This window comes from Toxorhynchites rutilus, chromosome 2, assembly GCF_029784135.1.
Source record: "Toxorhynchites rutilus septentrionalis strain SRP chromosome 2, ASM2978413v1, whole genome shotgun sequence".
Lineage (NCBI taxonomy): Eukaryota > Metazoa > Arthropoda > Insecta > Diptera > Culicidae > Toxorhynchites > Toxorhynchites rutilus.
The window spans coordinates 68472554-68499189 of record NC_073745.1 but is presented as its reverse complement, the minus strand read 5'-3'; the positions used below and the strand labels follow the sequence as shown (position 1 = coordinate 68499189).

The 26636-nt window shown below is 40.0% G+C and overlaps 1 protein-coding gene across 1 annotated transcript; it reads left to right on the top strand.

Moving 5' to 3' along the window:
• Positions 1–9412: 9412 nt before the first annotated feature.
• On the top strand, positions 9413–25913 carry LOC129771111 (uncharacterized). Its single transcript, XM_055774454.1, has 5 exons — positions 9413–9528; positions 17229–17624; positions 24893–25421; positions 25479–25595; positions 25658–25913. The coding sequence occupies exons 2-5, from the start codon at positions 17289–17291 to the stop codon at positions 25741–25743; spliced, it is 1068 nt and encodes a 355-aa protein (XP_055630429.1). The 5' UTR covers positions 9413–9528; positions 17229–17288; the 3' UTR covers positions 25744–25913.
• The last annotated feature ends 723 nt before the right edge of the window (positions 25914–26636 follow it).

The window sequence follows — 26636 nt, the reverse complement described above, 5'->3', positions numbered from 1 at the left end:
TGGTGAATAAGCCACTTGCGGTAGTTGATTCTACTTGAGTAGTTCAATCCTTACACTCACCGTTCTTACTCGATGTGTTGTCATAAAAAAAATTAGCTGTATTTTCTTTTTTCTGAAAACATCAATTTTTGTACTGTAACAAAATCCGAGTATCGTAAACCGGGGACAAATTGATAACGGTTTTTAGAAAAGTGTAAATATTTCCGAAATGTTTTGTTTAATCTATACCCAATTATGTTTGAACCCAGTACTGGTGCCAAAATCACAAAACGTTATGAAACGTTTTGCTGAAATATTTCTATAAACTTAATCTGGAAAATTTTTAGCAAAAAATTTCAAAACATACCATTGCACAGTGGGGCGACTCCATGCAAAAGCTGGCCAAGCAAATAAAGTGTCGTTAAATTCGAAAAAAACGTGGTTTTTGCATAATGTAGATTTTTTATTTACATTTTTTATTTATTTATTTGGTAAATCAACAGACACTTTCTGTCCTAATGATATTAATGAAAATTTCTTATCATAACAATGAAATTTCGCCGAACCGCACTTCGTGAAATATGGTAGTCGAAACCCGAAGCTACTTTGTTGAACAGCCGCTGCAGGCCTTGAACGGCTGAGTTGCATCCATAGCTAGTACGACGGAAAGGTACTCGAAGGAAGACGTAGTTTCGTAGAGTTCGAGATTGAATGTTAAAATTGATGTTTTCGAGGATCACTGGGCATTCAGTCCTAGCCATCAAGACGTCATACATCAATAAGGCGCGGTTTAGATCTCTCCGTACATGTAGCATTTCTAGACTTATTAGTTGACATCGGCTCTCGTAACTTGGAAGCTGATGAGGGTTGTTCCACGGTAGATGCCGTAAAGCGAACCGAATAAACCGTTTCTGCACGGCTTCAATCCTGTTGACTCCACTCAGGTAGAATGGATTCCAAATCGATGAGCAATATTCCAGCGTAGAGCGAACTAAAGCACTGAATAGAGATTTCAAGCAATAGACATCGGTGAAATCTCTCGCAATACGCATAATGCACCCAAGGCTGCGGGAGTTGACATGTGCTTTGAAGTTGAGTTTGGTGTCCAAATAAACACTCAGATCCTTCACACATTCGACTTTGTCTAGTGGAACACCATCTAGATGATAGTCGAAATGAATTGGATCTTTTCTTATTGAGAAAGTGAGCATTTATTCGGATTCAGTGTCATACGATTGTTCACACACCATATCTGGAAAATTTCCAATTGCCGTTGGAGAGATAATGCGTCAACCTCAGACTTCACGTGGCAAAACAGTTTCAAATCGTCTGCGAAGGAAAGCCGAGGGCCCTCCAAGACTAGATTTACATCATTGAAGTAGATCAAAAAAATCAAGGGACCGAGATGACTTCCCTGAGGTATTCCTGATGTAGCCGAAAATTCAACAGAGAGGCCATCGCCAATTTTCACCGTGAGAGAGCGTCCGGTCAAATAGGATTTCAACCAATGCAGGAGATTTCCGCTGAAACCAAGCTTGTCTAACTTTTGCACTGCAATATCGTGGTTGATTTTGTCGAAGGCGGCTGACAGGTCGGTGTAGATAACATCCGTTTGGTTCACACCATTGGACATTCCATCGAATATGTACGTTGTGAAAGAGAGAAGATTCGTTGTGGTAGAACGCTTCGGCATGAATCCATGTTGATCGATGGAAATGTATTGCTTGCAATGGGAAAATATCGGTCCCATAACTACGAGTTCAAAAAGTTTAGAAACCGCGCTCAGGGCAGAGATTCCTCGATAGTTATCAACGTTCATTTTGTCCCCTTTTTTGTGGATCGGAAAAATGTATGCTCTCTTCCAAAGCGACGGAAAGATACCCGTTGACAAGGACAAGCTGAACAAAATCCGCATTGGAGACATCAATCCAACAGCACATTTTTTTAAAATCAATGATGGGATTCCATCCGGTCCAACAGATTTCGAGGATTTCAATTTGTTGAACGCTGATTGTAGCATTGAATCGTCGACATCGATGCGGAAAAAAGAGTTGTTCTGAAGTGGAACGCTTCTTGTGGCCATTGAGAGTTGCTCTTGAGAAAGGCTCTCATTTGAGAAAATGCTTGAAAACTTCGCTGAGAAAAGATTGCAAATCCCTTGAACATCAGACGCGCTTTGTCCGTTAAGGAACATAGATAATGGAAGTCCCGACTCTTTACGTTGCTCATCGACGTATTTCCAAAATGATTTTGGATCTCTTCTAAACTTTCTTTGAACCCCACGTAGATATATTGCATGGCATCGTTTGCACGTTCTTTGGTACTGATGGTTCAGTCGTAAATAGTGTTGCTTGAAGATTGGGAGACGGTTCTTTGAATATCTCCTGAGTGCAGCCCTCTTGGCAGTTTTGAGTCGTCGAATTTCGATGGTTTGCCACGGTTTTTATGTGGGGTCGTCCATAAAGACCGTGTTCTATTTTTTATGGCACTCTCTTCGTATTATTTTTGACTACGTCTTACATTAAGAGTGCCAAATCAGAAAACAGGTCACTTTTTTATGAAATAAAGTTAACGTTAATAATTATTTTTGCTGTGAACGGATTTTTAATACAAATCGAATCGGAAATTTTCTGAGAATTGTTTGATATGCTATACATTACAATACCATAGTCTGTATATGGTTTAAATTGATGAAACATGGAAGCATTTCCATTTCCCCATACATTTGTTCTGTCCTTTTTTGTGCTTTCCCGAACAGAGATGTCAATAACGGGCAACTTATGCAGCCGCTAGAATAGAAACAACGAAGATAGCGATAGCGAAAAGAGAATATTTGCGAAGTGAATTCCACCCTTGCATAATAAGTAAGCTGTCGCTAACGTATAAGTATTGCATCTCCTCTGAGGAAAATTCTCAGAACCTTTCTGTGCCCGAAACAACAAAGGTCGCTTATTCTGCTCGTTTTGTGTTTTATGTTTTCCCTCGAGCTGTGAACGCTAGCGAATATTTCGCTTGAAGTGCATCTGGCATTGCAATTAACACAACCATCCGAACCATGGCAAAGTAGGCGAAAAAAGGAGAATGCAAAAGATTATAGGTCACTTCTAGCCATCAGTGTTTGGCTTTGTGTGTGTTGCTTGTTTTCGTTGCGCGAAACTTAGAACTTGTTCATCTCATGTATATGTGAAGATCGGCTCTGTTCTGCTGCAAAAGCTCGTAGCTTTGTTGATGGTTTTGGCCGAGAGTCGAGAAACGATTTTTCATAAACGGTCATTCTCGCGATGTGTCATTTTCATCACTGCAACTGTGTGCATCTGTTAGACCCGTGTTTGATGCTTGTTGAATGGCGAGGCACGGCAGATGCCTAATATAAAGAAACAAATTGTGACATATGACCAATTAGTGTATTGTTCTCGCAAATGCAAGAAATAATCGTTGCTTCTCGAAATGATTCTACAAAACCACGCAAGCCATTAAACCTTTACAGGATCCCCGGAACTTTTGACTAAAGAGTTATTTATGAAATTTCGACGCATTCGCAAATAATATCCGAAATGATAAACCAACAAATTTCAAAAAAGGAAGATTGCGTACTGCTGCCTCCTAAGCGGTCGTGTCTCGGATACAATCCCTCAAATGTTTTCATTATTTTTTTGTCGGGCGCAATACGATCAAATATTATAATATCCAATGAAAGAGATTCGTTTTGTATAGTTTTTCGAACAACTTTTCCGTTGACGTGAAAAAAATCCAAGCTATTATTGCAGCTGCAGAGTGTTCAAAGTAAAGTACTTCCATTCAAAAAATTGTCAAAAAACGCCCAAATTTGGTATTTATAATCTTTATAATAGCAGGAAGAAAAAATACAGGGTTTTCCATTTCGGGCTTCCAAAAGTATACAGCCCTGCGCTGACAACCGTTTGACATAGCTGTCAACCAAAGCGTCATATCGTTAGTTGAATGTCTGCCATTTTACAATATGGATCGTTTTAGCATCGCACAACGTGTTAATTTTGTTAAATTATACTATAAAAATGATGAAAAACCAGCAAATGTTTTTCGAGCATTACGGACGGATTTTGGTCGGGCTACAGAGCACACAATCGCTAATGTAGTGCGTAAATTCGAACAAACTGGATCCGTAGCGGATATTGTGAAACCTGTGCATCATCGTAATGTGCGTTCGGCCCTAAAATATTGCTGCTGTTGCTGCCAGTGTGGAGGATGACCCGAATGTTTCGATTCCACGGCGTGCTCAGCAATTGAACTTGTCAAACACATCATTGTGGCGAATTTTGCATATGGACTTGCACCTACATCCATATAAAGTTCAACTGGTACAAAAATTAGAGCGTGGTGACCATGGAATACGTCGGGCATACGTCGATTGGGTGAACGAAAAACAGCAGCAAAATGCTGAATTTTCGCATCAAATTTTCTTCAGCGATGAGGCACATTTCGAGCTCGGTGGCTGTGTGAACACCCAAAATTTCCGTATATGGGGCTCAGAAAATGCACACGTGATTGTTGAGAGGCCATTGCATCCGCCAAAAGTTACTGTTAGGTGCGCATTATGGTCTGGTGGAGTCATCGGGCCGTATTTCTTTGAAAATGAGAACGGCGAGACGGTAACTGTGAATGGTGAGCGCTATGGCCGCATGTTAACCGATTTTTTTTGCCACAAATTGAAGATATGGATACGAATGACATGTGGTTTCAGCAGGACGGCGCCACGTGCCACACATCACGACCGAACATGGCCATATTGCGAACGAAATTTGAGGGACGCATAATTTCGCGTTTTGGTGATGCCAATTGGCCGTCCAGATCATGCGATTTGAACCCGCTAGACTTTTTTTGTGGGGTTATGCGAAAGACCGTGTCTCTGCCAACTCTCCGCAAACTCTTGAACATTTGAAAGACAACATTCGTGAAGTTATGACCGAGATACCGCCCCATATGTGCCGAAAAGTCATCGAAAATTACCTGTTCTGGATCAAGGTGTGCGAGGAAGCCCTAGGTGGACATTTGAATGATGTTGTATTTCACACATAATGGCATAAACCAAACTTTAATTTGAAATAAAAGTTTCATCGAAATTCGAATTCTAAGTGTGTTTTATTTCAATTTACTTTCGGAACTGAAAGTTTGAAAACCCTGTATTATGAAACAGCTGAAGCAATTTTCATTTTTTGCGTGATGGCCAGTGATTCCCCATTGTGCATTGGGATGAAATTGATCAATCTGTTTTTTGCATTATTTTATAGTGTAATATGCACATTAGGGTGCCCATGAAAATGGTCATCTCGAGTTTCAAAAAGTTACCCCATAAAAATGTTCACCATCACTTCAAAATTTTCAAAATTTGGCATCAAATTTATTTTCGAAAACCCCGATTTCCTTTACTCCCCCATTGGGTGATTTTTCGATTTTCAAAAAACTCAAACTTTGACCGCTTTGCGCCACTCTCCCTCAAGCTGATATTTAGCATAGGGTGTTTTTTCGAGGTGGTGAACATTTTGTATAGGGAAACTTTTTAAAATTTCAGGGTCGATTTTTTCCCATACATTCATTGGCATCCTAATGCACAATTTTTTATAAATTCACTGATTTATTTACCTATGATAATATGAATGATAATTCAAGGACTTGAAGATACCAAATTTCGATATGTCACATGATTTGGTTCCGGTCATAAAGTGGTCACACAGAAATTCATCCGGAACATATCCGGGCTACGTCAATGAGGTCATATTGATTTGTGATGAATATCATAAATAATGGAATAATGGCGGATGTTGTATTGTGTTGGGTTCTGGAATTTATAGCCCCTGAACTTGTTCCTGCCATATTTCATGAAACTCGTGGATCGATTCCAATAAAACATTGAAGAGTTATCATATGAAAAAATGGGGTTTCAAATGAAACATATTGCGTCCAATTCAATGTAGTCGTTTCCGAGAAACCTGAGCCGGAAAGTTAGTTCGACGCTGTCTCGTTAACTTACTTAATTACTCGCTTAAAAAAACTATTTCGTAGCCTCGGTTTTCCCGAAAACTCGACTTGAAATGAGTATTTATTAAGCGGGTGATCATATAAACAATTTTCAACGCACTGAAAAATAGGTTTCTTAGCTATGCAATCCAATTAGTCTTCCGGAAATAATGACGCAGTTATTAGGTTAAGTAACCGTTCGTCTGAAAAGTTCATAAGGTTGACGTCTAGATGACGCCTCTTGCAAAAATCTACATGACTATCGCAAAGCACCCTCTTTCAATGGATACGTGTCAAAACTTGACAGCAATCGGCCGATTGGTTCGTGAGTTACCAGAGATGCCAGATGATTTTTTCAAATGTCTCCACATGGTACGAAAAAATGTCTTCAAATATTCTTCACAATCATATTGAAGGAAAATGAAATTCACAACTTACTTTTGAACAAAATTTGATAGCTTATCCAATGTTTATTCTAATTGACATTGTTATATAGCGCATTCCATTAAACTTACCTTGAGGTTTAGAAGTATATTTCAATAAATTTGAACAAAGAATATATTCCGCAACTGGAAACTTAATTTGATCAATTCAGAAATGATAATTGGCTCCATGCACCGTTGATTGAGGGAATACCGCCCAATTCCCCCACAAAAACGGAACTATGATAACTCAATTTGTTTATTGCAGCTTTAAAGTTTTGGTTGTAACTCAAACCTTATTAAGTAAATTAATTATGAAAACCTTCGATTTGTAAAGTGGTCGTTTAAAAGATCTAGGTTAATCTATTGCATAGTATGGGCCCAAAATAATAAACATACAATGTCACAATCATTCGAATTCTCGAGTGCAAATGAACTAGCAGTTCGGTTGAAAAGTAATTGGTAACACAGTAAAGGTAACACAGCAAAACAATTTTTTTTTGAAAAATATCAATTTTACTATTCAACATAATTGCCTTCGAGAGCGATACAGCGATTATAGCGATCATGTAACTTTTCGCTACCATTTTTATAGTACTCTTTCGGTTTTTCCAAAATAGGCCTTAGTTTCGGTAATCACTTCATCATCGGTCTTAAATTTCAGCGAGCATTCTCTTCAGGTTTGCGAACAGAAAATAGAAATTCAAAATGTCTCCACGAAATCAAATGTCTTCACAGTAAGTCAAATGTCTTCAAAATGCATGAATTGGGCTTCGAAATGCTTCCGCAACCTCCGTATTCTCCAGATCTAGCCCCCAGCGACTATTTTCTGTTCGCAGACCTGAAGAGAATACTCGCTGGCAAGATATTTAAGACCGATGATGAAGTGATTACCGAAACTGAGGCCTATTTTGAGGAAAAACCGAAAGAGCACTATAAAAATGGTATCGAAAAGTTGCAAGATCGCTGTATTCGCTGTATCGCCCTCGAAGGCAATTATGTTGAATAATAAAATTGAATTTTGCAAAAAAAAATTGTTTTACTGTGTTACCTTATAAACTTTTCAGCCGAACTGTTAGCTGTTGACAAAGTTACTGTACTACATGGGCAGAAAAGTCCCGAGATTTTTAAACAGATGACGCCACTAAAAAAAAGAAAAAGATTCATTTAGAGAGGATCATCTGTCACTAGCTTATGTATAAAGTATAAAGCTATTGCTCATGCTAATGTATATGTATAAAGTAATGTATCATGACATTTCGTTTATAGGTTCACAAACTACAGTTGTTTAAGTGTCACTACTTGAGCATTCGTATAGAAAATGGAAAAAGAGGAATATCGTATTTTGATCAAACATTGTTTTTCGATGAGAAAACTCCAGAACAATCAATCCAGTGGTTGACGAAATGTTATTCCACTTCTGCTCCTTCGAGAACAACAGTTTGTCGGTGGTTTAGTGAATTTCAAATGGACCGTACAAGCAGCGCAGATGCACCTCGCTCTGGAAAGCCAAAAGAGGCTACGAATCCACAAATTGTAAATCAAGTGCATCGACTCGTTTTGAACGATCGTAAAGTGAAGTTACGTGAGTTAGCTGAGGCCGTAGGCATTTCAAAAAAGAACGAGTGGGATACACTTTGCACGACATTTTAGACATGTAAAAGCTATCCGCGATGGGTGCCGCGTTTGCTGACCGTCGATCAAAAACAGCGGCGTTGATGATTCAACAGCCGGTTTGGCGTTGTTGAAGCGTAATCAAGTGGACTTCTTTCGAGTTTTGAGACAAGGGATGAAACGTGGACCCATTACCACACTCCTGAGTTCGAAGACTTAGATGTTTCGTACTACAGAAAGGGAATCGAAATGTTGGAAACTCGCTATACCAAGTGTATTGCTCTCGAAAGAAACTATGTTGAGGAATAAATACAGCATTGCAAAAAAAAAGATTGTTTTCGTTAGAAATCCCGGGACTTTTCAGCTCATGGAGTACATATACACTGTAGTCACAGCTATCCACCAGCTCTGCTCACCATCTTTCTGAAGATTTCTGAAGATATCTGAAAAGGCTTAGTAAAATCACGCTAAGATGACCTCGAGCCTTGTTTAGGCTCAATTCTTGATTCTATTTGGTACTCTTTTCAGTTTTTTGATATCTGGCTTCTATAAAAAATGACGACAAAAAACCATAAAAAATCATATTTTTCAAAAATTTCAAATTACGTATCTCTTTTTATTAGAGTAAAAAGGGCTTAACCACATGAATAAAACTCAGGGCAGCAGAAAAGGTTAATTTTATAGCACTTTGTTAATGAAAATAATGGCAAAGAAATGAATATTTTTTCTTCATTCTCAATATACGGTACATATCGATAAAAAAATGGGCCGATCAAAAAGGTGGAAAATACGTTACTGTCCCGTTCAAAACGGTACGTTTGGTCAGCCACTCATTCAATTAATCAAGCCTTCAACAGCTGTTCTCGTTTGTTTGTATCATATTTCTGGTCTCTGATTTCAGAGACAAACCAACCCAGGAAGCCGAAAGTTTCTTTAATAAAAAACAAAAAAGGTCTCTGATTTCTGCTAGGAAAACAAATATGAGCAGTACCATCTGCAAAACCCTACTGCCCGTTGGGCCTTCCAGAATTCGATGACTAGTCACTGGACCCTTTCCTTCTTCATCTATACCCGCTACATCACCGTTAAAGATGCTCTCTGTATCCAAATACGTTCCCCAAACTCCAGAGCCCATTACTCATCACCAGCCAACCAATATCTCCCATCTGCGACCCGTGCTATCTTATCAGTTATGCAGCATGGTGATTACGAAGCTGAAATAAGTGCACACAAACGTTTTATGCTCCCTGTCCCTGTCCGCCCTAGGATGTCCCCGGTTAAGGTGGCTGAAATATCTGGCCGCTCCCGGATATGTGTATATGTTGTGAAATTTTAGGATTGAAGTCGGATATAAACACAATCGCACTCGGTCAGGTACGCGGCTAGATATGGAGAGTATACAATACCATGCGACCATGCGATCTCCATCACAGTGATGATTTGAACGCCGAGCGGTTAGCAGTTGCCAAAGACGGACGCCTCGGTTGACGGGGTTGAAGTATTGACGAGTGGTTCTAATGTAAGTTGATTCAATACTTTTGGGTAGAGTTTTTTTTCTGTGGAATGTCATATCCCAACAAATCTTATCAATCCGGGATAGTACGATTGAATAATTTGTGCAGGTGCTAAAGATAAGGACTGTGATAAAGATAAGTCTCAATGTGAAGAAATTTATTACGGATCTGATCGTGCACATCAACGCTAACGTGTGACATCGTGGGATGGATCAACCCAGCTGAATAACGGTCTGGATAACTGACTCGTTATCGCTTGTGAATTGTGGAAATAAGAACAAAAATTAAATCATGAAAATTCCTAATTGGAAAGTGAATATAATGCACGATTTCCGTGTATTAACAGAGAAACAAAATGCGTATTCAATAATAATTTATGTTTAAAAAATGCACATTGAGTGAATACAGTTCAACAACTTCATGAAACAAATATCTGAGCTACTGTAGTCGCTAATGACAATTAGCGGCACTGATTAGAGACTGCATATGGAGATTGATATAAAAAGTCACAGGAGGGTTGTGTCCGAGCCACAACCGCATAGTTGACGTAGGATTCCGTTAGGCTATCTGTTGATTTTGGGTATGTTTGAAGAATTACATCGTTAAATTCTTTGATAATGATATGGTGGCCAGTCAAGTCGTTGGGTGGTGCGTATCAGATAGAAGATGCCGAAGTGGAATGAGATATGATGAAAACCGCCCTCTGTAATCCTAGATGTATGGATGAAATAAGGAAAAAAAACTCACCAATGTAATATAAGATAATTACCAATACCGAACACAATTATCAATTTCTCTCATCAGTGAAAACATGTTACTTTAATATAGAGAAAACATATTTGAAAAGAAAAAAATAATTTTGTTTTATAATTTTTACTTTCTAAGTGTTTATTCAACCCAATGCGAATTTTAATTGGACTTGCTCTACCTAATACTATGGGGTCTATTCCGAGAGTCGCTTCACGACGTGACAAACAATTTGCGCAAGTGTTTGTATTCTGAGAATCGGCGTAATTCAAAAAATACCAGATGCAATGAACTCTTCTCATTTCTCATTGTACTTCCGAGTCGCCCGACTCTTAGAATTGGGTGAGAATTGTCATATAACTCCGAAGGGAAAAATGTCACTTATACCGACTTGACTCTCAGAATAACCCCCTATATGTAGAGCATATGAGAAATCACTTTGCGAATATTTCTTCACTTTTTCAATTTTTTATCGCCGCATAAACTTTCCTTGGATGAAAATGAACACATCAAAACAGACAGCTTAAACCGAATGACCCGTTCTCGAGCGGGGACATGCCTTGGTTTTTATTTATGAAAATTGAAACAAATCGTCTCATAAATCTAATCTTTTTTAACACAACTGCTACCATATATAATTTTACAATTACACTTGTGCTAAATTTTTCACAATACACTATCGGTCATTGATATAAAATTTCACGAAGCAACCAACATTAAAGTTCCAAATTTAAATTTTATTTGCTAGAACTAATCATATCACTCACCCTACTTGCAATATAAAAATGCCCCTGACTTGCATATATTTGCAATGCCGATTTCCCTCGGGCACCTTAGTTTTGATGTCTCTGTTAGGGAACACATTTCGGTGGGAACAAAAGCTCCCCCTACTTTCATATATTTGCAATGTCGATTTCCCCCAGGCAGCTTGGTTTTGATGTCTCTGTTAGGGAACCGCCGCATGTGTCGTCAATTTCGATCAATTGGAAGTGGATATTTCCGTTAGGATAGGGGTTGAGATTTTTCAATTGTTCGATAGTTAGTTTCATGACATATATTATTTTATTCAATATAAAAAATTGTTATGGAGTGCCGAAATCGATTGACGCAAAAATTACATCAATCCATCGTGAAATGACTGAGCAATAAGCGTTTGAAATTGGACAATTTTCACGATGTGTTCGATTTTTGATTTTCAATTTGTACCCCAATATGTTCCCGAAAGACGTAATCCTACGTCAAAAAAAAAAGTCATATTGACACACCACAATGTAAAGTGGCTATATCAGCTTGTAAACATATAATATCCCCGGAACGAAAGTTTTAGTTTTTTTTTCTCGCACTTACCAATGTCGGATGACTATGACTCCATAAGATAACACTGCATTTTATGTCCTCCAGTTTATTGTTTGGCTATCGATTACAAATAAAGTAGTGTGAGTCATTCTATCGGAACGATGTTATAAGAAAAAAGTTTTCTAATCTAGTGATTGAAGTGACGATTTGGAAAATGATTGGCATTTATGAATACTCATCGGACGTCATCGGACTACTTTCTGTTAACTTGGTTTACCGAATCTGTCTAAATTTCCCGACAATAAAGAATTAAAACCATTTTCCGAATACGGAGAGTACAATGTTCATTCATGATATTAATTACATTCGATAATTTATGGAATTTATCTACCCATTGCGCTCATTGTTGACCATATCGTCGGTGGTGGTGTTTTGGTTGTTAGAAAATTCATTCGATAGTTCGATTGCTAACTGCTCCTAGCTGAGTGATGAGACTCCAGACAAATCACATCAGCAAAAGGCAATTTTCTGATGGATTTGACATTCAGAATTTTTGTAAGTTTTGTTGATCTGTTTGATAGGTGTGCGAGTTAAAATTATCCGGTTGATGTTTAAGAACCCTTCTAGGAACGGGTGAATGCATTCCTTCGATTTGACATTCATGTCATTTTGTTTTTCAGTTAACAATAAACTCTAAAACCATGTGAGTTTTTAGAGTTTTTCAGCGTGTTAAAAATGTCGAGTTTCGTTCCGAATAAGAGCGTTTGCGGTGTTCGCTACTTAAGTCCTTTCATTTTAAGAAAAAAGCGGTTGAAACCAATAGTTTCGACTGGAAGACGATGTTCTATTTGTGGTGGGACCAAGAGGGTATGGTACGTCATATGCGTCATATTCTTCTTCTTCTTCTTCTTCTTCTTCTTCTTCTTCTTCTGTTTCTTCTAGCGTGCTGTGTGTGAGCTATTTTGCACGCCTAATACTAACTAATACTAACGCGAGGAATTTCATAGCATACTTGATAAATGTCTAAGTTCGTTGGTTTGAGTTCACGATGGGTAGAAAAAAAAGCCGTCCATTGATGGGGTAACTACTTTTTTGCATCAGGAATCAAGTTTTCGTTTCGCGTTATTCGTATCGTGTGTTTTTTTCCGCGTCATAAATTGGACGCTTCGCGTATTGTGTGATGAGTAAGAAGAAGAGGAATGCAGGCTCGAGCCCTGCAAAAAACGAACGCATTGCCAGGGGCAATAAAAGTTCGAGGCAAGCGTCATCTAATGATGCACGCGATGTTGGTGCAGTGAAAAGCGCTCACACTTAACCGAGCCCTCGCGAGTGGGACACCGCATCGAATAACACCGGAGTAGGCGATTTCGGCGCGTCGGTCGAAAATGTAAACGCCGTTACCCAGGCAGCAACCAAAATCAAGCTCCCCCCGCTGGTGGTGAAGGCGATCGCTCTTGACAAACTCATCAGCGAATTCGCATTGATGGGTGTTACATCAGAATACAAGCTGTGTGGCATAATTCAGTCTTTTTTCCAAGCAGTTAACATAGTTTGTTTTCCGTCATCATAAGGGCTTCGTTGGTGCCCTTGAGAACGCATCAATGCATTGAACTGACGTTATGGCGAAGCAAGCGTTAAGGTTGTGCGCCGAAAAATTATTTGGGGAATACCAAGCATCTTGAATGTCTTACTGGAATGTTATAAGTTATTTGGGTTCGCGTGCCAGTCGCAAAACAGCCTTCAACTAGGATTACATTTGCGCTAATATTGACTATAATGAAGCATTGCTACTGCTACTACTCCAAAAGGTTGTTATTAACAAACAGAGTTTATTTCACTTGTTTAGTCACCAAGAAAGTGAATGACGTTCTGGAATTTTGTATGTGATTAGGTTTCGCTTGCCAGTAGCAAAACTTCCTCCACTAAGGGTGTCAGCTGCGCTTCTCTCGAGCATGAGAAAGTAATGCAACTTTTTTCGATGCCAGTAATATTAACAGAAGCGTTTCTTTTGAGAATAGCGTAAAACGATGAGAAGTATTTATATTCCTAGTAGTTTCAAGCCACCAATGTATGGCTCTGTATGCATGCTATGGCGAACGCTTGTTTGGCGCTTGGTTTACGTTGTACGAACGATGCCTCGAGGTGCGATTCCAATACTAAATAACATGTAGCATGATATTTGATACTTGCAAGTGTTGTCATTGTTGTTGTTTCCATGCGGTGCCAAAGATATATTGATGTAATTATGAGATGTGGAATAATGGTGCTGGTGCAACATGTATATAATCGAGTCTATTTCAATTGCGAAAAAGGCCACCGGAATAGCGTTCGAGGTATGAAATAAATGACGACATACGATCAGCTAGTATATTGTTTTGCGAAGGCATGGATGTTTCTAAAATTTCACAACATCATAGAATAATATCCAAAGGTATGAACAAGCGACATATATAAAATAACAGTGTAGTTCTACGTTAACAATGCGGTCGTATCTTGGACACAACCTCCTATAATTTTTTTTTTTCAAAAATTAATGCTTTGTTCTGCAAAAATAGTTACAAATTCAATATTCAAAGTATTGCCTATCGCAGGTCACAACTTTTTCCCATCTTTCTGGCAATTCACGGATCCCTTTGCGGAAATAATCGGCCGGTTTGTGGGCTAACCACGAACCGATCCAATTTTTGACTTCATCAAAATTGGCGAAGTGCTGGTCAACCAGGCTATGTTGCATCAATCGAAAAATGTAGTAATCGGACGGAGCAATGTCTGGAAAATACGGCGGGTGCGATAGGGCCTCCCATTTCAGCGTTTCATGTATGTTTTGACCGGTTTCGCGGCATGCGAGCGAGCATTGTCGTGATGCAAAATAACTTTATAATGTCTTTGCTCGTATTGTGGCCGTTCAGTGCACGGTTCAAACCCATCAATTGTCGTCAGTAGAGGTCCTCCGTAATGGTTTCATTCGGTTTTAGCAGCTCATGGTACACCACACCCAGCCAGTCCCACCAAAAAGACTGCCTAACCTTCTGGCCGTGAATATTCCGCGCGGCCGTCGATGTTAATGCATGGGCCGGGGTACCCTTACGCTACCCGACGTTTAGAATTGTCGTAATGGACCCACGTTACATCGCCAGTAACTATTCGATACAAAAAACCATCGTTCTTCGTTCTTCGTCTTCCAAGTCTTTTAAACCGTGCCACGTCTGAAACTGAAATGGTCACCATAAACTTCCACCAAAATGCGATGACTTTCTGCAGCTTTTTTCTTCATATTGAAGTAATGAAGTAACACTCCCCTCAAAAACACTCTCGTTGGTACGAAAATCGACATATTCGATGTGGCAAAAAACTATGTTGTTTACGCTTCAACTTTTTGACATATACTGGAAAAGACGCGCAATGACAGTAGCTTGCCAACGAATGTATGGAAATGTGATTCACTGGAATAATAGTCAAGTTATCTGTTGTAGAACCAAAGAAACTTACCGGTACACCTAATAAGTTCGCATATGATTACTTTACCATTACTAAAAAGATATTGATACTCCACCACAAAGTTAGAAACCATCAGATTTTTTACAAAAACGATCTTAAAAGCCACTTGACGGATAAAAGGACAAGTATGCATTAAAAAATGAACAAAAAATTACATAAGATAATTCAATGTTTGTGGTTCGCCCAGCAATTTTCTAACGGTCGCAGCCGGGGGACTTTGGGAGGGTTGGCGGACTTCGGTACAACGTCTATATTCAGCCGGTCCATCTCCTCCAGTGTTTTGCAGTCAGCCGCTCTCTGGGTGATTGCCTGCTGCTCAGACACAGCCGACCTAGACTGACGCTTCCGCATGAAAATGTCCATTTTAGCAATGTACTTGTCAATTCGATTTTGAAGTTGTTGATCAATTTCAGAATTCAATGTTCGATATGATAACCCTTCTTCGTTTCAAATGCTTTTAGCTGCTTCGAAATCTATCTGCCAGGTTTTTAATATATTAGTGAGGAATAATCATCTATTCTTTCTTCAAAAGATTCAAAAGATTCAAAAGATTTATATGTTTTTGTAGGAAATCTAACGTTTACTTATCCTATGATGGTATGATTGACTTCATCAAAATTGGAGATGTGCTGGTCAACCAGGCTATGTTGCATCAATCGAAAAATGTAGTAATCGGACGGAGCAATGTCTGGAGAATACGGCGGGTGGGATAGGGCCTCTCATTTCAACGTTTCCACGTTTTTTCGACCGGTTTCGCGACATGCGGTCGAGCATTGTCATGCTGCAAAATAATTTTATCGTGTCTTTGCTCGTATTGTAACCGTTCAGGTGCTGGTCCCACCAAAAAGACAGCCTAACCTTCTGACCGTGAATATTTCTGCTATATTTTTTTTTAAATTTCATTCACGTCTTAACATATGCATTAAAAAAATGGACAAATTTCAGATGGCGATGAAAAATTACATAAGATAATTTAATGTTTGTGGTTCGCCCAGCAATTTTCTAACGGTCGCAGCCGGGGGACTTTGGGAGGGTTGGCGGACTTCGGTACAACGTCTATATTCAGCCGGTTCATCTTCTCCAGTGTTTTGCAGTCAGCCGCTCTCTGGTTGATTGCCTGCTGCTCAGACACGGCCGACCTAGACTGACGCTGTCGCATAAAAATGGCAATTTTAGCCATGTACTTGTTCATTGTTTGGTCAGTTGCTCCGATCTCCCGGCCCAAGGCGAGGGACGATGAGGCTACCTTGCTCTAGGTCTCCCTCTCCAGCTTCTCTGCACTTTACGGTTGCTCTGCACTGTCGGACGATCATAGCCAGGCTTCCTATCGACTCTTCGGTCATTCTCCTAAAGAAAGAAAAATGCCGGATCGACTATTACCGGTGGAAACAACGTGTCTCACGATGTCCTACTTCTTTGCGCTCTAGGGAGAAATTGCCAGTACGAACAAAGTATCGGACGTAGTCGTATCACAGTTCTCGCCAGGGCTGTAGCAAATCATCTGATAAGGCCGTCGATGCATTTTTGTAGTTGAACTTCTACAAAAATTCATCGTAGGATTGTTTTTCAAACCTTCATTACATTTAAGGCAACATTAAAGTCTATTATGTCCACGACCCACGAGTGTTAAGCCAGAAAGTCCCGTTTTTATAAAATCTCTAGTATCTCATTCACTTGAATCAATAGTCATTTAAATATTCAACAGCATTGCAAAATCATCGGTAGCAAACAGTTGCAGTGTTTGAACAACACATAACAAGGAATGTAAAAACCGCACTACCGATTCACGTAACCAAACCAATCTACCGCATATTACTTCCCCTACATGATATGGTAATCAGCAATAACCCAAATGTTCGAACACTAGATGCTTGATTCCATATGAATATGCGGGGTCACAGCTGATATTGATTGCCACCACGATAGTAATACTATCGATATAAATCAAGTGTACCTCATGGTCGGCTAAGGATCGCCAATTCAGATAAATTATTCAAACGGCTCGTGGCACAAGGACTAATACCAGTCAGGATGATGTGTGCACGACGGTAAGAAAAATCGTGTCGTGTCTTGTGACGAGATCACAATTTTCTAGTACACGTACAACTTGATAAACTCATGATTATTTTAAAAGTGATATTTCTCTCTCCTATTTTCTTTCCAGGAATTTTAATTCACATCCCCAAATCACATTCCCATTCAAGAAAAGGAATAAAACACAAAAATGGCAAATGGAAGTCCCCTGCTAGTTCGCTACAAGGATGCCACGTATGATTTGACCGATTTCGCCCACAAACATCCGGGCGGAGTGAACACCCTCAAGGGTTTACACAACCGGGACATGCAGGAACGGTTCGATAAAGCTCCCGGCCACTCGTCGTCCGCTAAATATCTGATGAGAGAATACAAAATCTGTGATAAGAACAACAACGATAGCAGCTCCACCACCACCTATAACAATGGCCACGCTAACGGCACACAGCATGAATTCAGCGAAGGCAAACGGTCGAACGGAACGAGCGAAGTTATCCGCGAGGGTGTTATCGATGAGAGTATGGAGGTAAGTGTGATTATGGAGTGTCGAGAGGTTGAATTGAGACGTGAACGATGCATTATTGGGATAACAGACATTTCGCAACATGATAGTCTTATCTTCAAATCGAATGTTGAGTCACATTATAAGTGATAAACTAATCGAGGAGCGATACGATTCCGTGAAACTTGTCATTCAATTACCCAACTGTAACGTGGTGGAGGTGATAGTATGTATCTGATTTAATTTTTTTATTGATGATGTATTAATATTGACAAAACGAGAATAGGTGAACAAAAACAACAAAACTACAGCAATGTGCAATGTAATTTAATCATTTAGGTATTTCCTGAGAGAAGCCTATTCGGAGAAAATAATCGGGATAAATTAATTGTCGTTCTGCATTCAGTATTCAGGAAATACTTTCAATCACAAGCTCTTTTATGGAAAAGTTTGGAACCGTGATAAAAAATGACCTCATGTGGATACATTATTAAAAGAACCTGTCATTCAAAGTACTGTAGAAGTCAAAAGGGACAAGTTCTAGACGTCCAGTACATAATTTCCTTGACCGCTTGAAGCAACATGAGGCATATGTAATATTAATGCACGTGTCTACTCACATATTGTGTTCACTTCTCGGTCAGTGCTCGCTTAAGCCCAGTCAATGGTTGTCTGTAAAACTCTATCGTGATATGTTGACTCGGTTTCATCAGTTCATAATTGATGACACCCGGATGACAGCAGCTCAGTCATAAAGTCTGGTCAACTTGGAATTGACATCGGAAAAAATGTTAAGTGGTAAAAATGGACGTATTCCACCGCACCCAATCCCATGTCATCTTTCCTGTATATTCCACCATCCTCTGAACAATATTTTTCGATTGGGCGCAATTTGAGTGGATTAAAGTCTGTTCCATCTCACATTTGACCGCGCGAAATTTCCAATTCTGCATGGGAAAATAAAATACAAAATGAGAAAAAAAAAATTGATGGTTTTTGTTAACTTCACTTCACGAGACTATCGTGTACGACTAAATTATCTTCTGAAGACTCTGAAGAGTAAAGTCGTCATTTGCTGCAATGATGAAAACCTTTGTTTTCCTACCACAACTAAAGATGACCTGTCAAATCATCAACTTGTCAGCGAATTTTTCTGCAAAGATAAATTTAAACTCAACCGGAGGATACCCATTTCTTTTAACATGGTAATATTTTTGACGTTAATTTTCATTAATGATTTTTTATTTGAAAAGTGCTCATTCTGCCTGAAAACTCATTATTATCTTCGACGCTTCACTAACTCTTAAAACGTAGTTCAATGGCGTGCCGTTTATTTCGTTCCCACCGTGAAGTGTATTCGAGAATCAGGCCCAATATGAATTTTTGCGTGCCCCGTTCGGTTTGTGCGCCAGCGGCATTGCGTTCGGAAGATTTATTAGCGAAGTGTTCAAAGACTTGATACAAGACGGTACTTTAGTGGTTTTTGTGGACGATTTCATTATACCATCCAAGACGGAGGAAGAAGGGCTCAAACTATTAAAGAAAGTGATGAGTTTCGCGGAAAAAGATGGGTTGATATTCAACTGGAACAAGTGTGTCTTTCTACAATGTCGTGTTGAATACGTCGGATACACTGTCTATGATGGCCGAGTGGAACCCGCTCGCCAGTTCCTCGAATATTCCAACCGGATAATCAAACAGAGGTACATACAGACGCGAGTAAGATGGCATTAGCGGGTATTTTGATGCAGCGCTGCGACGACGACGGTAAATTTCACCCATGTTACTACTACAGCCGTTTAACGACCCCGGCTGAGCAAAATTATCACTCGTACGATTTGGAAGCCTTGGCAGTGATTGAATCGGTGAAGAAGTTTGTTGGGTCGAAGATTTAAAGTAGTCACCGATTGTATGGCGTTTAAAGATTCCTCGCTGAAGAAAAGGGTTCATCCTCGCGTTGTTCGATGGGCAGGATTATTAGCGGATTTTGATTATACTGTCGAACATCGATCAGGAGATAAGATACCCCACGTTGATGCGCTGTCGAGAGTGAGCGTTTTGACGTTAGCTGCTGCTGAGAGTGCCAGATGCGTGTTGCACAAGACAACGATGAAATGGTGAAAGCGATTAAAATAGTTCTGGAACAGGAAGGTGCAATCGAAGGCTATTCGGTTTCAAATGGTGTGCTTTATAAGGAGAAAGACGGAGTTCGACGATTGTACGTACCAGAAGCGATGGAGGTTGAAGTGATTCGTTGTGCGCACGAGAGAGGACACTTCGGTGTAAAGAAAAAAAGGAGAGGATTGAGGCTGACTACTACATTCAAGGCATAGAGGAGAAGGTTAAGCGATGTATCGCGGCGTGCATTCCCTGCATCGTTGGCGAAAAGAAGAGAGGAAAGCCGGACGATGAGCTGCAATCAATTCCCAAAGGTGATGTACCAATGGACACTCTGCATATCGATCATCTGGGTCCAATGCCGTCCACTCGAAAGTCATATAATTATATTTTGAACGTGATCGATGGATTTTCGAATTTGTTTGGTTGATTGCCACGAAATCGACGTCTGCCGATGAAGTTATAAAGAAACTCCAAATAATTACCGACGTATTTGGAAACCCAAGGCGAATCATTTGTGACCGTGGAGCAGCGTTCACATCAGTACAGTTTAATAGATTTGGCGAAGAAGAGGGCATTGAACTCCACACAATTGTAACTGGCGTTCCCCGAGGAAATGGTCAAGCTGAAAGGGTGCACCGTATTATAATACCAATGTTGATCAAATTATCTATAGCAAAACCCGATGAATGGTTCAAGCATGTTGCTTCAGTCCAGAAGTGTCTGAACAGCAGTTGGCAGCGAGCAATACAGACGACCCCATTCCAACTGATGATCAGAGTGAAGATGCGAACAAAAGAGGATGAGATCCTCAAGGAGTTACTTATCAAGGAGATGCAAGAACAGTTTGAAGTAGATAGATACCAGTTGCGGCAGATGGCACATGAAGGAATGCAGAAAATCCAGCACGAGAATCGGAAATATTATAACTCCAGTCGTAGACCAACGAAAGGATATCGAATAGGTTACATCGTTGCAATCCCAAGAACGCAGTTCGGTGTCGGCCTGAAGGTGAAGCCCCGGTATTTTGGTCCGTACGAGATAGTCAGTGTTTTGCCTAATGATCGGTACGAGTTTCGTAAGCTCGACGACGAAGTAGAAGGCCCGAAGGTAACATCAACCGCTGGAGACCGTTTGAAGCCGTCGTCACTTCCGGGTCGGAAGTGAGGTCAGGAGAGGCCGTGTGGAACGAGTTGGTTATCCCTCGTCTTATGTGAGGAAGAAAAACTTTTTGCTGTGTATTCTAGTACTACTACTTCCTGTTAGTTCTTTTTCGATAAAGCTGCTCGCGTCGTGTCGTGAAATATCGTTGCGGCAATTTAATTGAATAAATCATGTTAAAGAGATTTCGTGTGTTATTTTACTATCTCCAAATCCCATCTTTTCTACATAAATGTCATCAGTGAATAGTAAGAAAACAACAAACAAACAACTATTGAGTGTTTTGGTCGAAAAATTATTCAAGATTACCTTAGTATGGGTTCCCTCTCATTGCTCGATTCCGGGGAATAAGAAAGCGGACTCGCTAGCTAAGGTGGGCGCTTTAGAAGGCACACTTTTTGAAAGGCAAATTGCTTATAATGAATTTTTCCACATTCCTCGTCAGTATACGCTCGTAAGTTGGCAGCGCATGTGGAGTGGTGATGAGTTCGGTCGTTGGTTACACACGATTATCCCTAAGGTCTCGACGAGGGCATGGTTCAAGGGATTGAATGTAGGTCGTGATTTCATTCGCGTGATATCTCGGCTTATGTCCAATCACTACAACCTCAACGCGCATCTCTATCGCATTGGGCTCGCAGCAAACAATCTTTGTGATTGTGGCGATGGCTACCACGACATCGAGCATGTTGTCTGGTCGTGTATCCGGTTCCATGCTGCTCGCTCTCAGCTCTCTAGAGCACTGAGAGCACAAGGCAGACAATCGGATATCCCCGTCCGGGATATCTTAGGTAGCCGGGATCCTGATCTTCTGCTTCATCTATACCTGTTCCTCAGAAACGCCGATGTCAACGTTTAATGATGTTTCCTTCGTTGTGTCCCCGTTTCATATCCCTCCTATCCGATCGATAAACTTTTACTTAGTCGCGGCAATACAAACACACACTCTTTACAGACACACGGGCCAAAGGTTGTGCAGTCCACTGATCATTCAACAAGAGCCAAAGGTTGTACCGCTCATGACAACTCTACACGAGCTGATGATTGCGCCGCCATTCTATCCTGGATTCCTCGAGTCGAGAAAGACGCACCACGCTAGATATGGGGTACAGACTAGGGGGGCGTTGCTGATTAATGGTCAGCTGCATCCCAATAGGAAGTATCCCGTGTCGGGCACACGTACAGAGCATCGAAGACTGCGACATACCAATTATGAGAACACTTGTAATACTAACCTCGAGTCAACCGCGAGTAATCGGTTACATATTACTAACATAGTCTAAGCAAATATTGTCAAAATATTGAACTCCCGGCCCCGTTAGGCTGACGCCATATGAGCCTTAATAAAATATATATTTTGGATAAAAAAAAAAAAAATAGTAAGAAAATTATATTTTGTCTATTTACAATGGTCTCAACACCCGATTGGACCAAAGTCATAGTCTTCGAAATGTCTATGTTTGATAGTGAATGTAGGTTATGAGTACAACTTCATGACATTTTTCAGAAGCTCAAACTGTGAATAGTGACGAAGCTATCGATATCATGTCAATAGGTTGATATAATTGATTATGCAGGGGCTTTCTTTCGGCCGATACAAGAAGGATCTGCAATATTTGAAGCGCAACAAATGCCACCCATCATTTATCTAGAGGAAAAATGTAAATTATAACACTTGGACCGAGTCATACGTCATATGTTATGAATGAAACAATGTAAAATGATGATTTTCTAATCTTTTCAGCGTATAAAGAATACTTGAATCCGGGAAATTCGTAGAAAATTTCTGATTTTTCAAAACAAATGAAACCAATTCCATACCAAAAAAAAAACAAAACATCTTCATTTTTCTCGCTGCGCCATCTGGTTGCAATATTAAACGTAAATTCGTCAATATTTTTTTTCGTGAATATTCTAGAATACCCTAGCAAAAATGCAACAATAGAATTCACTGTAACGTACTGTAGCGTGTACCGTATAAATAGGGCACGAAATGTACATCGTTCAGTTACAACTAAACTAACGAATTGAAATGTTCATTGGCAACTAGACCATCATAGTGAAATGTTCAGTAGCAAAGGAATCATTGTAGTGAAATGTTCAGTGGCAAATAGACCATAATAGTGAGATGTTCAGTTGAAATAAACCATTGTAGTAAAATGTTCAGTAGCAAATAAACAATCTAAGTGAAATTGTGAAATTGTGAACCTATTTAGTGACCTGAAATTCACATGCTGAAGTGAAGTGTTTGGTCGGTCGAAGCACAAAAGTGTCGGGAAGTGTTCGATTTCAGTTTCTAGTCCGCCACTCGTCGATTTTCTCCCGTAACACACTCCATGACGTCGATTTTGTTATCATGGAACTACTTTTTGACGGTCTTGGTGATGTGCTTTAGATCGTTATACTGCATGAACTGTCATTTCAGGGGCATCTCCCACTCGGCGTGTGACAACCTAACATCCCTTAGGATTTGGGAGTAGAGGTACTGATCCGACATACTGACATACCTTGATCATGATTCCACAAGCTGACTTGATAGCGAATTTCGGTTCTGTTGCAGAAATCGCTGGGTTCATCGCAGCGCTTAACCTGCGCACGGGCGGCTGGAAATTCGTAATCCATGGGCACGCTTGGAACCAGTGTGGCGTGAACCGGAACGTCCCTGTTTTTCTTTATCACACACCCAGGAGTATAACACTCACTATATATTATCTTCGTAACGAGTTCAAACTTCACTCTTTCCGTATAGGTGTTGATCGTTCCCAAACTCCAGCTAAAGTGTCCGAGGCCGCTTAATATTCTTTCCACAATACCTTGGTCCTTCTTCCTTTTTTGGTTTATTTCTCTCTCTCAATCCATTCTCTCTCTCATCCTTTTGTCTCATTCCTTCCTCTCTCTCTTCTCACTTCCGGAACACCATCTATTCATTTTCGTTTCCCCACCGTTGTTATTCAAGTAGGCTGTCGATCGTTACAAAATCCAATTTTGGAATTGGTACAATATACACTTACAACTAATGTTAGATCATACAATAAATAATTCATTAAAAAATTTACATTTAACGACATTATTATTAATAAAAAACAAGAAACAAAACAAATAATTCACCTAAATCTATTTTTCCACAAGTACTACAGTAAATAAACAAAAATTTAACTGCTCTGTTGCGCCGTTGCTGTTGCGCCATTGGTCGGTAACAGTGCCTGGAGCGTGAATTCATCACAGAGTGCTACAATGTCCTTCACATCCATGGTGGGTAGAAGGATTGGGCGATCTTGGATCGATATTTAACTGATCGATCTTTTCCTCTTCAATTCCCGATGTTTTGGATCGATTCTTCATACTCTGAAAAATCGCCAAAATCCATCTTTTCTGTTCGATCTTTAGATTTTTCTTCTTTTTCTTTTTTTTATCGTAGATTTTTTCATTGTTAAGGTGTTTTTCAGTGAACACTTATTTTAATCTCACCAAAATCACCTGGCAAATTTCATAAACATTAGATCCCTTTCCAGGTTGTCAAATTAGTGTTGTTTGGTTGTTTTGGTAAGTTTGGTCCTTACAAAAAAAAGTAGTCAAAACTTATATTTACACCACCACCTTCACTAGGCTGGCAGTCAGGTTCAACCGAAACGCCCTTCCCTAGAACTGGGACTACTTCCGAGATTTCGACATTTATTAACATTACCATTATTTGTTAAAAACGTGATATGTTTGTTTTCTGATTCGGCACCGGTACGGAAAATCTGCAGTCAAAACATTCAAGAACTGACCAGTAGGAGCGCTGTAGTAAAATGATCAATGCGTCCAGATTCCCACTGAAGTAAGCTTTTTATGATAATGACTTTCGTATATTTGGCCGCATTTAAGGATAATGTTAAATTAAGTTTATTTTGCATGGTAATTGTTTATTTAGCATGGTACAAGCGTGTACAAGTGACTCCAGAATATCCTGACGACAAAAAATCATGACTTTACGTAAGTTAATTCTAGCGATTCTTTTCACGTCTCCACAGCACCTCGTCGACTGGAGTAAACCGATGCTGGTACAAATTCCGACGCTCGGAAAGCATTACGTCGAATGGGTGAACAAACCAGTCGATCGTGAACTCCGGCTGTTCGGACCCGTATGGCTGGAGAATCTCACAAAAACGCCCTGGTGGGTAGTGCCTGCCTTCTGGGTGCCCAGCATCGTCTACATTATTCACCTGGGAGTCAGAGAGCTAGTGTCCAAACATTCCAAAGAGATATCCATCACCGACCATTTCACCACAACAGTTGCTTATTGTCTTGCCTTCGGTGCAATTGCATGGACCCTGCTCGAATATTCACTGCACCGATGGGTATTTCATCTCGACCCGAGGGAAAATAAATACCTCCATGTGTTCCACTTCCTGTTGCACGGATTGCACCACAAGGTACCATTCGATCAATACCGATTAGTATTCCCACCAGTTCCAGCCGTACTTCTGGCCGGTTTGTTCTACCAACCGGTGAGGTTCCTACTGCCGCATCCACAGCTAGTCCTCGCCGGAGGTTTGATAGGTACAATTTCGCTTTAAAACCACATAAAGAAACACTTTAAAATATGTTCTAACACAGGGTACCTCTCATATGACATGATTCATTACTATATCCATTATGGAAGTCCCAGAGGGGGCCATTTGTACCACATGAAACGATACCACTATCAACATCATTTTGTGCATCATGACCTAGGTGAGTTATCAGTTGATAGTTTGTTCTCTGTCCACCGATTATTAGTGAGTTATTATTTGCAGGTTTTGGCATCAGTAGCGCACTATGGGACAACATATTCGGAACGCCTATCATTCTGCGAAAGCTGAAATATCTGCTCAAATGGTGAGCCTGAGTCGACCAGAATCTTACCACAGAATGAGTTCAAGCAGAAGTTAAAGGGCAGTTACGCAACACAAGATGACACCACGATAATGAGTTAATTAAATCACTTTACATTTATCTAAAAAAAATATTTTTATTATTTATTTGTTATTTTTTCCTACTGCACAAATTGAACATGAAAATATAACTGCCATGAGGAACTGCTGTTCTCTGCTTTTATACTGTCAATTTGGAATGCGACAGTTGGTTTCCTCGAAACGCAAGTGGCGCGCGTTGGCGCTCGTCGGTAGTGTTTTGTATTCAATTTTCTCCGGTACTGGTAGGTGTTCCTGGAATTCGTATTTGTTGTTCTATAATTTCAGATGTAAACGTTTTTTCATTATCAATTACATAAATCATCAATTACGATAGATTCCAGTCATATATTAGATCCTGTTGAGGCCCTATAGTATAATTTCCCAACCCCATAGCGATAAAGCAACAATTAATTGTATTACCCTAAAGCTACTGCTATATACCATCGAAATAGCGAGAGAGAGATTAGGAGAAATACCGTGATCACCCGAACGATCGTGGTCAGTAGTCGATCTATATGACCACTGACCCCGAACCAGTACAGTACAGTCAAAATACATTCCTCATTGCGATAACACGGTCGTCTTTCGTACAATATAACATTTCGTTGTAATATCATATCTTACAATTCCGAAAGTACCAATTGTAAATGGTATGTAAGTGCTTGTCCGCGACTTTGGTGAAAAAGTGGGAAAGCAAAAGTACATTTACCCTCCCCCACCGGTGAGAGATCTTCTGTGCGCTGTAGATAGGCAAAATCTGTTAAGTGCTACCATTTCACTGGCCCTTTTGACAGCCGTTTTCGACGGCGAAGAAAAACCT